The sequence below is a fragment of the Mustelus asterias genome, chromosome 9, assembly GCF_964213995.1.
Source record: "Mustelus asterias chromosome 9, sMusAst1.hap1.1, whole genome shotgun sequence".
Classification (NCBI taxonomy): Eukaryota; Metazoa; Chordata; class Chondrichthyes; order Carcharhiniformes; family Triakidae; genus Mustelus; species Mustelus asterias.
The window spans coordinates 25,342,752-25,357,756 of NC_135809.1; the positions used below are offsets into that span (position 1 = coordinate 25,342,752).

A 15,005-nucleotide genomic window follows, 5' to 3' on the forward strand; every position below is an offset into this window, starting at 1 on the left:
TCAACACGCTGACAAAACCCAGCTGCACAGAGATCAGAGCATCTTTAAAGGTCGCCCCATCATAACCTGAGTAAACCTTCCTCCCCCCGCCCCAGCTCATTACAGAAGTCTCAAGGGCTCCCCTCCCTACCCTTTATTCAGAGTTGCACTTCTCTAACATCCCCCCTGATCATCAGGCCATTCTTTCCTACTCCCCGATCATTCCCCCCCTCCCAAAAGTCTGAGCTGTCACCCACCTCCAACGCCCCCCCCCCTTCCCCCCGCAGCAATGGCCATCGCCCCTGGGGAGATCCCTGCGATAGGTTCACGTCAGTGTCAATATATGGTGGGGAGGGTCAATATCTGAAGAAGGGGTGAGTTAATTATGTTAAAATCTATTCAAACCCGTGTAAAGCAGGTTCACGCGTGTAACGGGCGTGAACCTGAGCGGCAGGGTAGATCCGAAATTGTGATCTCGCCAGTGAGATCTGTGACTTCCGAATCTTGAGCCCCTGCCGCCATTTGCACGATGGTAAGTGTGGACTCAAGATCACCCCCAGTGAGTTTGTGCATAAGAAGTGTGTAATTCACTGTGTGCTCACTTTTAACAATCCTAAAGGGTGCTTTGCCTCTTGCAAAGGTGTTCTGGGACTAAATCCAAACCAGCACCTTGGCGATCAAAAGAAATCCACTAAGTTCAGATCTCTTCTTACTTTCAGATCCCGCACTTCTGGCTGACTGAAATCCCACTTCAGTGGAGATGGCTAAGGAATTAAGTGGCTAGCTGCCTCTGCTAATTGCGCATTTGCGAACCCCAGGTGACTCCAGTCCCACCCCCGGGGTGATGGGAAATGCCAGGTAATGGGGCAGGCCTTAGAAATTTTGGCTATTTCTTGGATCTTCATCATGAAAAAGAGCCTCACTTGCAGGGACAATAAACTGACCCTATGGGCCCGATTTTACCATCGCGTTGTGCCCATTTCCGGGCACAAAAACTTGGTAAAGTCGGGCGTGAGGTGAGTAGCGCGATCCTTGCCTGCCTCCGCACCGGTTCCCCCTTTACCAAGGCCCGAAAATGGCCAGACTCGGTTCGGGCGCGACGGCCATTTTTAAATGCATTTGCTGGCATTAAATTGATTTAATGGACTGCACGCCCAACTTTACCGGCATTTCCCCCTTTAACACCGCGTTTGGCCATCCAGAATCGGCACGAAACAGAAATGCTCCATAGAAGTCCGATTCGGACGCTCCAGTTAGTGAGGAGGTAGGTGCCAAGCATCTGATAGCTCTCTACTTGAGATTCGTTGGGGGTGGTGGGGGAAAGGTTGCTCTGCTGCCACTTTGCCTGCGATCAGTGGGGGGAAGGGGGGGGAGGGCCCACGATCAGTCTGGGTGGTGGAGGGGTGGGGGATAAGGGGCTCAGTAATGTTGTCGGGATGGGCAATGTCTGTGGGGGCCTGGGGGAGGCAGTATCCGGCCTGGAAGGGATGTGGCAGGGGAGCAGCATTCTATCATTTTCTTTCTGCGCATGTGCAGTTGGAGGCGCCGATCGGAGCTGCAGGGTTTCGGGTGCATGAAGCCCCACCCATAGGCTTCTGCAACGCGATTCAAAATCACTGATTTTTTTCAGGCAGAATACATAGGGGGATGCCTGAGAATGGATCTAAAAGTCGGATCTGAAACATTCCCAGTTTCAAGTCCACTCAGCACTTAGAATCAAAATGGTAAAATAAGGCCCTAAATGTCCAACATGAATGTTTGTGAATGAGTGAATCACTAGGTAGAGTGGAATGGCGGGGTAGCTAAATGGGTAGGGTGGGTGAGGTAAGTAGGTGGCAGATAGGTGAGGTGGTAGGGTGGCAGGTGTATAGGGTGGCAGATGGGTGAGGCGGGTAAGTAGTTAGATGGGTCAGGGGTAGTTAGGTCAGATCAGGAAGGGTTGTCAGGTCGGGGCCAAGTAGGGTCAGGTTTGACAAGTGGTCAGATGATGAGGGCTAGTCATACTGAGTTGGGGGGTAGTCAGGTGGTCGGAAGCAGTCAGATCTGCCCGGGGAGTGGTTGTGGAGGGTTGAGAGGGGTAGTTGGATTGGTTGGATCCAGGGAGGTGGTTGGGGGGACCAGTGGATAGTCAGTAGGTTTGGGGATGAGTGTTGGGGGGTGCAGTTGTATAGTTACTCAGGAGTTAGACTAGGGTCTTTTCCTTGGTAACTGTCCATGGAACTGTCCAACGTTTCTGATTCTAACTTAGAGTCTGAGACTGTTTTGGAGAGTCCTGGAGAGCCGGGAATTGCCCATTGGAAGTTCAAACTTCCTGGGCAATTCCCATGGAGCCATCACATGTGGTCTATTGTGTGGTTCAAACACAGGTCTTGGTTTTGATTTGATTTGATTTGATTTATTATTGTCACATGTAGTAGTATACAGTGAAAAGTATTGTTTCTTGCGTGCTATACAGACAAAGCATACCATTCATAGAGAAGGAAAGGAGGCTGGAGAGCGGAAAAACTGAACCAATGTCATTGATTGGTTAGAACAGTTTGAATCCAACAATACTGCATTGTGTACAAGATAGTTTGACCACTTGTGTATTAACAAATAGTTGATAGTGACCCTTTTCACTTAATTGATGTGGTATTAGTTTCCATAATTTGTAAGGAAGACATTTTTATATTTACTTATTAAGTTAATAATTTGGGCTATTGAGTTTTAATTTATGAATACTTTGAGATAGTTACCTGTTGGAGAGAGCACCTTGTTGCACACATCGAATCTGAATCGTACTGAGTTCCTGTACACTTCCAGGATGACTGCAAGAAATATTGGAATTTGGGAGCCGGAAAGGCTTTTTGCTGCGTCTTGAACAACATGTTCCTGTTAAACCATGTTGAGACGAGAGAGAAGGGCTGTGAGAGTTTGATCGATTTCTTGTAGATCCTTCTAGACAATTCTCTTCGTATGTTTGTTCATCCACAAAGTCATGATTCTAAGTGAAAGAGAAAAAGGGACAGAGATAAAAAAAAAGTATTTTTATACATCAGTCTCAGGAAAATCCTGGCGCTTCACCTTTTTTTTAAAGGAATATGTTAACAGGGAGAATCAGGGTCGGAATTGTGGCCACATTGGCGGGTACTTAGTGCTGAATTCCAATCTTATATATTGAGCACCACTAGCGGCAGAAGCTGTAATTAGCTAACCACCTATTTGTGGTTACTCTAATTACACATTTTATTTTTCCCACATTTCGGTTGAGATGATAATGGTGAGGAATAAGTTTTTAGCAACGCCTGTGCTAAGTAACGCTAAGTATCATGTTAGTTCGACTTGCTGACTGAGTTTACCAAATGGTAAATCAGGTGCACACCAATTTCAGTTTAAAGTTTATAGTTTAAAGTTTATTTATTAATGTGACAAGTCGGCTTACATTAACACTGCAATGAGGTTACTGTGAAAATCCCCTAGTCGCCACACTCCGGGGCCTGTTTGGGTACACTGAGGGAGAATTTAGCATGGCCAAATCCCCTGAGTAAGAAGTTTAACAACACCAGGTTAAAGTCCAACAGGTTTATTTGGTAGCAAAAGCCACACAAGCTTTCGGAGCTCCAAGCCCCTTCACACTCACCTGAAGAAGGGGCTTGGAGCTCCGAAAGCTTGTGTGGCTTTCGCTACCAAATAAACCTGTTGGACTTTAACCTGGTGTTGTTAAACTTCTTACTGTGTTTACCCCAGTCCAACGCCGGCATCTCCACATCGCAAATCCCCTAAACCAGCACGTCTTTCGGACTGTGGGAGGAAACCGGAGCACCTGGAGGAAACCCACGCAGACACGGGGAGAACATGCAGACTCCACACAGACAGTGACCCAAGCCGAAAATCGACCCCAGTCCCTGGCGCTGTGTGGCAGTAGTGCCAACCACTGTGCTGTCCCTTCACAGAAAGGGTCTACAGCAAGAAGAAGATTACACGATTTGAACGCCTAACATGGAATTTGTCACGCCAGCAGTACGCTTCGGTTGTGTGACACAGAGATCAGTTCAGGTGTACTGACCATCGCACACAGTTCTTGAGACATTGTCGAGGGGGATGATGCTTTACACTGCGAGCATGGCTTTGTAAAATCGAATAAGTATTCGAATGATGATGGGTGAAAAATAATAACAGAAGAGAAGGTGAAGAAGAGATGAAATCAGGTGTTTATGAAATTTGCATGAAATCCCACCTTGCTATTTTATGAAGATTTTAACCTATTCAAAATAATCGGGTTAGTATTCATTCTTAAAATAGCCGACAATGGTATTTCATGTCAGTATGTTTGTATGTTAATCATGCACCATACAATTTCATATCAGTGAAATCAAATTGCAGTTTCAGTGAAGCAGTGGCACAGTTTTTAATACGTTCTTTTGATGGAAACTGACAGTATTCGCTCCTGACATCCACCAGTACATCGGGTCAATCATGATCAGCCAAGACAGTAAAGATTCTGTTGTTGGAAAGAATGATGATTGCAGAAAATATCAGCGATTTGAACTCAAATTTAAAAGACTTGGTAATAATGAAATACCCTACGGTGGATATATGTATAGATCCATTAACCCCAAATCAAACTGTGTCCTGACTGAGGGAGTCATTGTGAACATGGAATTTTAAGAACCTTTATCATACGATATTTTTCTACACTTGGTCATAGATAAGAAATATAATAGAAATTGCTCATGAGGTTTCTTGCAATAGGCTGCATCATCTTGTATAAAGTCTTACAGATCAAAGGTATTTTCCACCAAATCACTAATTAGACTAATTCGTAGACGGGAAGTCAAGGATTTCACATTTCACTGAGACGCTGAAGCTAGTCTTAGTGTCATAGTAATAAGGTCAGTGACAATTCAAGAGTACCTTTATATTAAATTGTACTTAAAAGTAATAAATACATATTGCCAGTTTAACCTTCCTTCTTTTCTCGTTTTAACCCTACTTGATTTCCAAATAATATATTCTCACCTAATTTTTCTATTCCTATTTTTCTTATTTTTAAATATTTAAACAACTCTGCAGATCTCTTTCCCCTCTGTCTCGGAGGTCTACTTTTGAGAAAAACTGGCCACAACTTGTCAAGCAAATGACTGAAACTTGGAGTGGGGTTTTGGGGCAGGGTGAGAAGATGTTAGTCAGGAAACCCAGAAGAGGTTGGCACGGTGGCACAGTGGTTAGCGCTGCTGCCTCATAGCCGCAGGAACCTGGACTCAATTCCGGCCTTATGTTATGGATCCAGCCTTTCTTCAACAACAGCAATAAAATATATAAACCTTGTTAAAATGAAGGCCCTTAAATGGTTTAAACAACTAACCCACCTCCTGAGATTGGTTGCCTGGTCCTTGTCTTGTCTCCATCAAAATCAGAAGTGGCTGATTTTGAGGTGGCTCGGATACCTCTTTGCAGTTTTTACACTTTTTCTTCCCACCCGATCCCAAATCACTTCTTAAAATCCCTCTAATGGTCAAGTTATCGGCTGATCAAGGCTAAGAGGTGTAAACACTGGCACAGGCACCTTGCACGTAGCATAGCAGCTAGCTTAAAGTAAAAGGTTTATTTATTAGTCACAAGTAGGCTTACATTAACACTGCAATGAAGCTACTGTGAAAATCCCCTAGTCGCCACAATACGGCGCCCGTCCAGATACACTGAGGGAGAATTGAGCATGGCCAATGCACCTAATCAGCACATCTTTAGACTGTGGGAGGAAACTGGAGCACCCGGAGGAAACCCACGCAGACAATGTGTAGACTCCGCACAGACAATGACCCAAGCCAGGAATCGAACCCGGGTCCCTGGCACTGTGAGGCAGCAGTGCTAACCACTGTGCCACCGTGCCACCCCCTGCTTTGAAGCCTAATAATTTTACACAAGTCATTCAGTCCTTGCAACCACAGTATTTGCTAAATAAGCTGTCTCCCAGGGAAACAATAAATGTGACAATCATGATGATGATAATATAGAAAAATAAAAAAACTGAGCGGGTTCCTTGAATCGGGAAGCAGGAAATGAAATAAACAGGAAAATAATTAGTGATATCCCACAATGGTATTCAAATCCAGCATGTAAAAATTAGACAAACTGGCTTTGTATTTAGCAAAAACCATTTTGCCTGTCATTTTCATGACAAAATCAGTTGTGGCTACATAGTTCACTGAATTCTAATAAAATGGTGAGAAACATGGACACTGAGTGACAAAAAAACACTGATTCAAAAATCCCGCTCATTGTGCTGGGATTGAACCAACTTGTGCCCTCTGCAGGGACCGTAGCGTAAATATAAAGGATTGTTAGCAGTGCATATCTTCCCTTGTAATGGCTGTTGGGGCAGGGGATAGGGTGGTGGGTTGCTGATACTTGCTTTCCATATTCCAGCTATGCTCCACTCAGCCATCTGTGTAAAGGCACCAATCAATATTGAAATTAAAAATCGGCACCTTTCTTCAGTTGCCCAGGGTTCCTGCCTGATGCCCTCTGCTGGGACCCACTTCAGTCACACAGGTGCAAGTTTCTTTTTATTCATTCCTGGGGCTGCCCGAGGGCGGTTGAGAGTCAACCACATTGCTGTGGTCCTGGAGTTACATGTAGGCCAAACCAGGTAAGGACAGCAGATTTCCTTCTCTAAAGGACATTAGTGAACCAGATGGGGTTTTTTGACATTCGACAATGGTTTCATGGTCATCAGTAGATTCTTAATTCCAATATTGGATACAAATTCCACCACCTGCCCGGTTCCCCAGAACATTAGCTGAATGTCTGGATTAATAGTCTAGCAATAATACCACTAGGCCATCGCCTCCCCACTGCAGATGGATTTCTGGTCCTCATCTGCCCCACGTAATCGTAAAATCTGGTGTCTTCCCTTGTAATGGCTGTTGGGTTAGGGGATGGGGATGGTGGGTTGCTGATACTTGCTTTTCACATTCCAGCTATGCTCCACTCAGCCCACTCAGCATAAAGGCACCAATCAATATTTAAATTAAAAATCGGCACTTTTCTTCGGTTGTCCAGGGTTCCTGGCCTGACACCCTCTGCTGGGACCCACTTCAGTCAATCTAGAGGACAGTATGCCTCACTTTACTGGGTGCACCAGGCTTCAATTCTTTATTGGGCCCCAACTGGCCCAAGGAAGCAGGATTTCCATTCGTAGAAAGTCCCCACTCCTGGTGCGCCTCTGCATGCCATTTACCTTGCAAAGGGACAAGTTGAGGTTCCAGCCTGTACAAGACATGCTGGAATTTCCCAGAAATAGCAGAGACCCGGCAAAGCCAGATTCCTGTTGTTGCATGGTGGACTTTGCTATTCCTCTGTTAGTGTTCCGACAAAAGAAAGCAGAAGCCTCAAGGATTTTTGGAATCATTAAATTTGTCAAAAAATGCCATGGTTATATTAAAATTTATAGATGACATCGATATATCTATATATTCAATGAATGTAAATGATATATTGAAAAGGTAGTTAAACTTTTCTTGGATCTGACACAATTCTATACAAAAATCACCGACCACATGTTTATATACTTATTTCCCCATTACTTTTAAATTTATTCTTATCAACTTTAAACTTTTACTGTCCAAAGTTTTAAGTTTGGAATCATTTGCACTCGCTTGACACAATCTCTTCATCATATTTCTATAACTTTAAGAGTGAAAAGATGTCTAAAATTCTTGGTCACAGAGCCAGTGATGTACTAAATGTATGTGGCATAATATTACCTACCAGCTTTCAGACGTTTATTAAGGAGTGGGCACTAGAGCTAAGTGGATCAATACATTCTGGAAAGAACGCCACCAAATTCATTAAAACAGCAAAACAAGTAACCAGCAGAGAAGCTTTTGCACAATCACAGAATACCAGCATACGGCACAAACATCTTCAGACTGTCAAAGCGTTAACAGTTACAGCACAAATACCATAAAATGCAGAGTTACACACACTTAAATTCAGATAGTTCTGACATGAACAATCAAACTGGTACCTTAATGGATGCTGAAGACCGAACTGATAAGAGGGGATCATCCACAAGATAGGACAATCCCTTTATGGTAACATGCCAACAAAAAAGAAACAATAACTAATGCATCTTAACAGTTTAAAATGAGTATATTCAAATATCTGAACAAAACACCAGCATCTTTTCTGACACCTTCATTAACTGAGAGCCTTACACAGGTCATCAATATAAATATCTACATTTACTTGTTTGAAATTTTCAAGTATATTTTAATAATAAATCATTGCCAGAAGGATTTTAAAGCCCTTTTTTATACAAAAGATGCTTTTGGCGAACAAAGCTTAAAAAAAATTCATAGAATCCCTACAGTGCAGAAGGAGGCCATTCAGCCCATCGAGTCTACACCAACAAAAATCCTACCCAAACCCTATCCCTGTGACCCCACATATTTACCCCACTAACCTATGCATCTTGGGATACTAAGGGGCAATTGAGCATTGCCAATCAAACTAACCTGCACATCTTTGGACTGTGGAAGGAAACTGGAGCAAACCCACAGAGACATGGGGAGAACGCGCAAACTCCACACAGACAGTGACCCAAGCCGGGAATCGAACCCAGGTCCTTGGAACCGTGAGGCAGCAGTGCTAACCACTATACCACCATGCCGCCCCACAGCTATTGACTATTAAATTGGCTATCAAAGGACAATAATCCTGTTTCATTAAGATATGGAAGTTGATCGCACTTTACCTACTCTTTTATAAGTAATATATTTATAGTTAGCTGCTGAATTTTCTTAAGGTTTTAAAAAGATACTGAAAACGATTTCAGTAGTTACCCACCCAATGTCAAGTTTGTAATTTGCTATTTTGGCATTGAACTGACAAAATGAGATTTTGAAAAATTATGAAACGACACCGATAAAGTGTCCTGATCAAACCGGGCTACGTTAAATTTCAATAGTTTTGCCGTGACAATCTCCTGATGTGGGGTGGAAGAATAGCCAAATGTATTGACGACTTTCCTGAAAATTACAAAAAAACCTACGTGACAGTTTCTTCAATCCAAGCATTCATCGAGTAAAATGGGCAAAGTAAATTTAGTTCTATTCTGTGTAGAATATTTGACATAAATAAGGAATGCTTTGTGTGATATTATTTGTGAGTTTGAGTGTATGTTTGTGTTATGTCACTGAGTGACACAGTGCCCTGGCACAGTAACCTTTTATTTCTGGATTCCAGCTCTGACTACAATAATCCAGTGCAAGAGGGAACTTGAGCATGGTTAATGTGGACATCCTTGTAGATGTGCGACCAGGGGCAAAAATTTATATTAAATTAGCAATCCCACTGAGAGAGGTCAAAATAGTTGTAAATTTAAAAAGTCACTAGTGCAGCGTGGAGTTCCTCTCAGGTTAACAGTGAAGGTTCATTGCTGAAGCAAAGTAGAACGTGAGTCTAACCTGTTCTCAAATCTGACCTGGAACTGATTGGTGCTGAAATTAGGTGCAGAAAATGGGACATTTTATCTATTGTATCCATTTCCCAGCACTAACACCTGTTACCCTAATGGGTGCATATGTACAAATAAAAATAACATAGAATTAGAGAAAAAATACGCAGACAATAAAGACTACAGACACAGTAACTACAAACAATAAGATTTCCTGCACATTTCATCAGAAAACATTCCAAGTCATGCAAATGTTCTTGCAACTTCAGACACTGGTTGGCATATACTTTTCCACAGATGCAAACACAGAAGGTTAATAAAATAGATTGATGATCCATGAAAAATATAAATTATTGAGTGGTACTGAATGCATTCCTCATGAGGGCGTTGGAATTCCCGTGTGCCATTTTTATCACTCGTTGATGTGCTTGCAGGAATTTCCTCTATTTTAACAAAGTCTTTAACCCATAGTTATTTTTCATTAAATGTTTGTTTCATGCTTATACTATTTGGATGGCATGGCACTTTGCAAAGTGTTCTCTGTTAGCCAATTGCTGGAAGTGGGCCTGGGCTAAAATACTGCAAGGTGATTGTGATAGAGTTCATTGTTCCAGCAGTGCAGGAACGCAGACGGAGGCCATTCGGCCCATCAAGCCTGCACCGACAACAATCCCACCCAGGGCCTATTCCCATAACCTCACGCTATTTCCCTTGCTAATCCTCCTGACACTACCATGGCCAATCAACCTAACCTGCTCATTTTTGGAGTGTGGGAGGAAACCGGAGCACCCGGAGGAAACCCACGCAGGCATGGGGAGAAGGTGCAAACTCCACACCGTCATCTGAGGCTGGAATTGAACCCGGGTCCCTGGCCCTGGCGTTGTGAGGCAGTAGTGGTAACCACTGTGCCGCCCCTATGTCAAAGCATTGGCTGCAGGTTACTCCCGGAATAACATCCCTTACATGCACTTTTTCTTTCTGAACTCAATTACATGAAGCTATGAATTGGAAAACTGAAAGAGGTAAAAAGCAATTGCTTGTGCACAACACAAAAGATTTGCATTTTCACTTAGGAAAATAATCCCGGTTACACCAACTGAAATCATGGGTCAACGCTCATTCAGATCACCAGTGGTGTCATGATCAAAGGTTCACATGATGCACTGTCTCACGAAAAGGCAGTGATCAGAACAATTTCTGTTGCTTTGGGCTCATGTGAAAAATGAGATCAGTATGCATTTACTCTATGGAGATGATTGCTAGTTTTACTACCCCGGTGACTGATACCTCAAAATTCTATCACACTGGGTGTGGCATTATATTTTCAATGTTTGACAGGAGATAGAAAATGTAAACTTTTACTAAGGTCCATGTTCCTCTATAATAAACAGAATCTCATGCTGGGGTGTCTGTGAGAGGGGTGGGGGGGATGCTGAAATTGCTTTATAGCAGTAAAATACTGGGACAGCTGCTAAGCACCATGTTATGAATTTACTGTCCTTAGGAAAGAAATGTGAGAAGTTATTGTCATTGGTATTATAGCTGTCTTACCATTCAGTAACATCTCTAGGTAAATGGGGATCACAATGTTACTGCCCGTTCACACCACGCTCTTGCTGCAATGAGGTCGGAGACTTTGGCGGCCAGTCAAAGCTCCGTTCACTGCAGCGGGATGGGAAAAGCCCGCTGGCGTGAATGGTGGTAAGATTCCGGCCAAAATGTCTGGCTTAGTTTAGTACTTAAAAGTAAAACGACAAATACTCCTTTATAAAATAAAATCATTTGATTATTGAACGAGTTTGTAGATTTGACAGCGCTTTTCCAAATCTCTATATTCTAAAACAATTTCTATTTTTAAACTTCTTGCTAAAGTTCCTTGTTACGTGTACAATTCCTCAGCTGAAGTTGTGTTTCTGGTACATTGTCAAAGGAGTTTCCAGGACTAACTTGCTATGGTGAGGAATGATATTTTCTTCAAGTGTCATTTTCCTCCATTGTGACAAGAGATCTTTTACACTGTGGCTTCCCTGATGTTCTGGCAAAAGGAATAGGAAACTTTCTAAATATTTACAATTTACATTATTCAGCTAAACTCTTTTGTTGGGTATATCTTGGCTCTTATTTTTGATGTAATTCATCCATGGTTTAAAAATAATTGTAATACCAAGGCATATTGTATGAAGTGACTATCTGAATGATGATATTGTTGCATCTATAGTACAGGAAGGGCAGAGAATATACTCTGTATACAGCACCTCAGTGTTCACCATGAACAGTGGCTCAGTAGCGCCACCACTGACCAAGCTGAGAAGTGCTGAAGGTCATAGCTGCCAGACTGGGCCTACAGAGAGAACATGTGGGAAAAACCCATTCGATCTCGTCCTCAGCGGTCTACTATTGCAGGTGCATCAGGACACAACAATATTGGTAAGAGTGACCACTGCATTTTCCATGTTGGGATGGAGTCTCATCTTCATGCTGAGGACATCTCCCATCGTGTTGTGTGACGCTACCACCGTGATAGGTGGGGCAGATTCAAAACAGGCTTTGCAGCTCAAACCTGTGAGGCATCAGCAGCAGTAGAATTGTATTCAACCAAAATCCATAACGTCATGGCCCAGCATAGCCCTCATTTTACCATGAATATTGAGTCAGGAGACCAATCCTGGTTTAATGAGTAATATAGAAGAACATGGCATGAGCAGCAGCAGGTGCATGTATAGGTGAGGTGACAATCTGGTGAAGCTACAGTCCAGGGCTACATGAATGCTAAAAGGTGGAAGCAGCATGTATGTAGGCAGAGCCAGGTAATCCCATAACTGACAGAGCAGATCAACGTCCGAGAGTCCTGCTACATCAAGTTGGCTGGACACTTAAACATCTAAGAAGAGGACAAGTCTCCTTGAACATCTCCATTCTCAATGACAAAAGATTAACACACAAGATAAGGATTCATAGACCTGGCGTTGATATATTAGCATGGATAGAGGATTGTTTAATGGACAGGAAGCAGAGAGTAGGAATAAATGGGATACATTTAAGTTGGCAGGCTGTGAGTGCAAGGATCAGTGCTGAGATCTCACTATTTACAACCTATATTAATGACTTACACGTAGAGACATAATGTATCTAAATTTGCTGGCAACACAAAGCTAGGCGGGAGCGCAAACTGAGGAGGGAACAAGAAGGCTACAAAGAGACAGAGACAGGCTAACTGAGTGGGCAGCAAGGTGGCAGATGGAGTGTAAAGTGGGAAGTGTGAGGTTATTCATTTTGGTAGCAAGAATAGAAAAGCAGAATTGTTTTTAAAAGGTGTGAAACTTGTAAATACTGATGTTAAGAGAAACTCTGACAAGGAACACAGAAAGATAGCGCGCATGCACAGCAAGCAATTTGGAAAGCAAATGGCATGTTGGTCTTTATTGCAAAGGATTTGAATACATGAATAAAGAAGTCTTGCTATAATGTTGCACAGCTTTGGTGCAACTATACCTGGAATACTATGTATAATTTTGGTCTCCATATGTAAGGATGGATTTGCATTGGAGGCGGTACAGGGAAGGTTCACTAGATTGGTCCCTGGGGGGAGAAGGTTGCCTTTTTAGGAGCTGAGTAAACTGGGCCTATACTCTCCAGAATTTAGAAGAATGTGAGGTGATCTTATTGAAACATTCATGATTATGAAGTGGCTTGACAGGGTAGATACTGAGACGCAATTTCCCCTGGCTGGAGCATTGAGAACAAGAGGACATTATCTCAGGATTAGGACTCAAAAATTTAGAACTGAGATGAACAGAAATTTCTTCACTCAAGAGGGTTGTGAATCTTTAAATTTTCCGAAGAATATTTTTATGAGGAGTTTTCCATTTTCCATTTGCCACAAAAGGCACCAAATCCCTCAAATCCAGTACAGTAGAGTGACCATTATTCCATATAAACATGCAGAAAAGACTAACGAATATTCATACAAATGATTCCGATTATCAATTGTTGCAATCATTGTAGTCAGTGTCTCCTTTCGTATGGATAAAGAAAGGACAAAGAAGAGTGGGGGGATCTAAGGATAACAGGATACAGTCATGAGCACATGGCTCCATGGCTCCTCCACTGGATAACAGAGACCGAGCTACACAATGGCCGAAATTCTCCTGTTTTGCCCGCCATGGGAATCGTAGCAGGTGAGACAGAAAATTTGACGGACCATTTAAAGGTCCATTGAACTCGGGTGGGAATTTCCGTTCTTGGCCGGAGAATCCTGCCCAACATATAGGATCCCTTGTGGGATAATATACAACCAACTGGGACCGAACTCAACATCCCAGGACCTCCAAGCAATAAAAGGATAACCCAGAGAAAGAGGAACATCAGGATACTGCCATCGCTATAGGATGGAGTGCGTCTGTGTACTCTCATGTGAGCCAAGGATTTGTACACCTCACCTTGGCTCGCAACACAACGAACCTTCCTCCTCTCCGATCAGGCTCCCCATCACCTGAAAACCTAAACCATTTTCCGCCAAGGAAATCCCACTAACTAGGAGAAGGAGAATTGTCAAGACACCCATCAACAGGGTATCTAGGGGAGAGATACGACCCTTCTCCTCCTGACAGGACAAGTGAAACGCTCCAGGATTGTCTATAACAAAATAGAGCCTAAATCAATGCGATACCCACCAAAATGAAGAAATGGAGCCCCAGAAAGAGAAAGGAGCATCAGGGCTATCCAATAGACGCCACATATAGTTCTTCCGCAGGAAGGATACGAGAAACAGAATAGTATGATCCTTACAAGGAACAGGCCCTCCCCGGGGAAGGGGGGTGGGGGGAACCAAACGTAGAAGATGAACAGAGTGGAAGTCTCCATATATGACCACGTCGAGGAGGTGACCTACTCCTCCAAGCAGCCTAATTTCCAACCAAAGAGAGACTCCAACAACGCTGAACCGAAACACCCAGACTCGAACTTAGGCCTCGCAGCCAGTAGGACACCAGATCCCCAGTGAACCAAGTCTCAGGAGAGAGAGTAGTCCAGAAAGTGCCAAAAGGGGATATCTTGGGGGAGGGCAGCCTACTTCCCCATCCAACATACCCTCCACCTGACCCTATTGCCCTAACCTGCTCAACAACACACTAAAATAAGGGCCAACAAGCCTGAACAAAGCAAACTACCCCTTTCATTAGGGACCCTAAAAGCACCATTTAGACCCCACTATCAATGAGATTTGACCCATTTCCCCACATCAGAGAAACCCCGACAGCTGGATAATATGCCCACCATACACTCCATGAACCAAGCAATCAAACCATTGCCACTACCTATGCAGAAGATCAACCTAACAAGGCTGGATATCCAAGGTTTAGTCAGCTCTACTATAGTCAGCTATAGTCGGGCGTGCACCAGAACATAATTCCCCACTCCAACAACACCAGGGAAACTAATGACAAAATAAAGGCCCAATCTTTTCCAGGACACATGATCTGTCTGTACTTTCTCAGGAAACAAGCAAGGGTTCCCAAATCCCAAGATAACAAAAATGCAAAAGAGAAACATGACCCCAACAGTTCTAATAGGGGATTTTCCTCACCCA

The 15,005-nt window shown here is 43.2% G+C and overlaps 1 protein-coding gene across 2 annotated transcripts in view; it reads right to left on the minus strand.

Annotated features, from left to right (window-relative positions):
* Positions 1-15,005, minus strand: part of kcnd2 (potassium voltage-gated channel, Shal-related subfamily, member 2) — a 479,767-nt gene that overhangs the window by 4,644 nt on the left and 460,118 nt on the right. The window contains exons 5-6 of one of the 2 annotated variants that reach the window (XM_078219834.1): positions 7,988-8,047; positions 2,715-2,962 (exon numbers count right to left, since the gene is read on the minus strand). In XM_078219834.1, coding sequence (XP_078075960.1) covers positions 2,715-2,962; positions 7,988-8,047 — 308 coding nt within the window. The remainder of the gene's footprint in view (positions 1-2,714; positions 2,963-7,987; positions 8,048-15,005) is intronic. The other variant, XM_078219836.1, reaches the window with a different exon arrangement.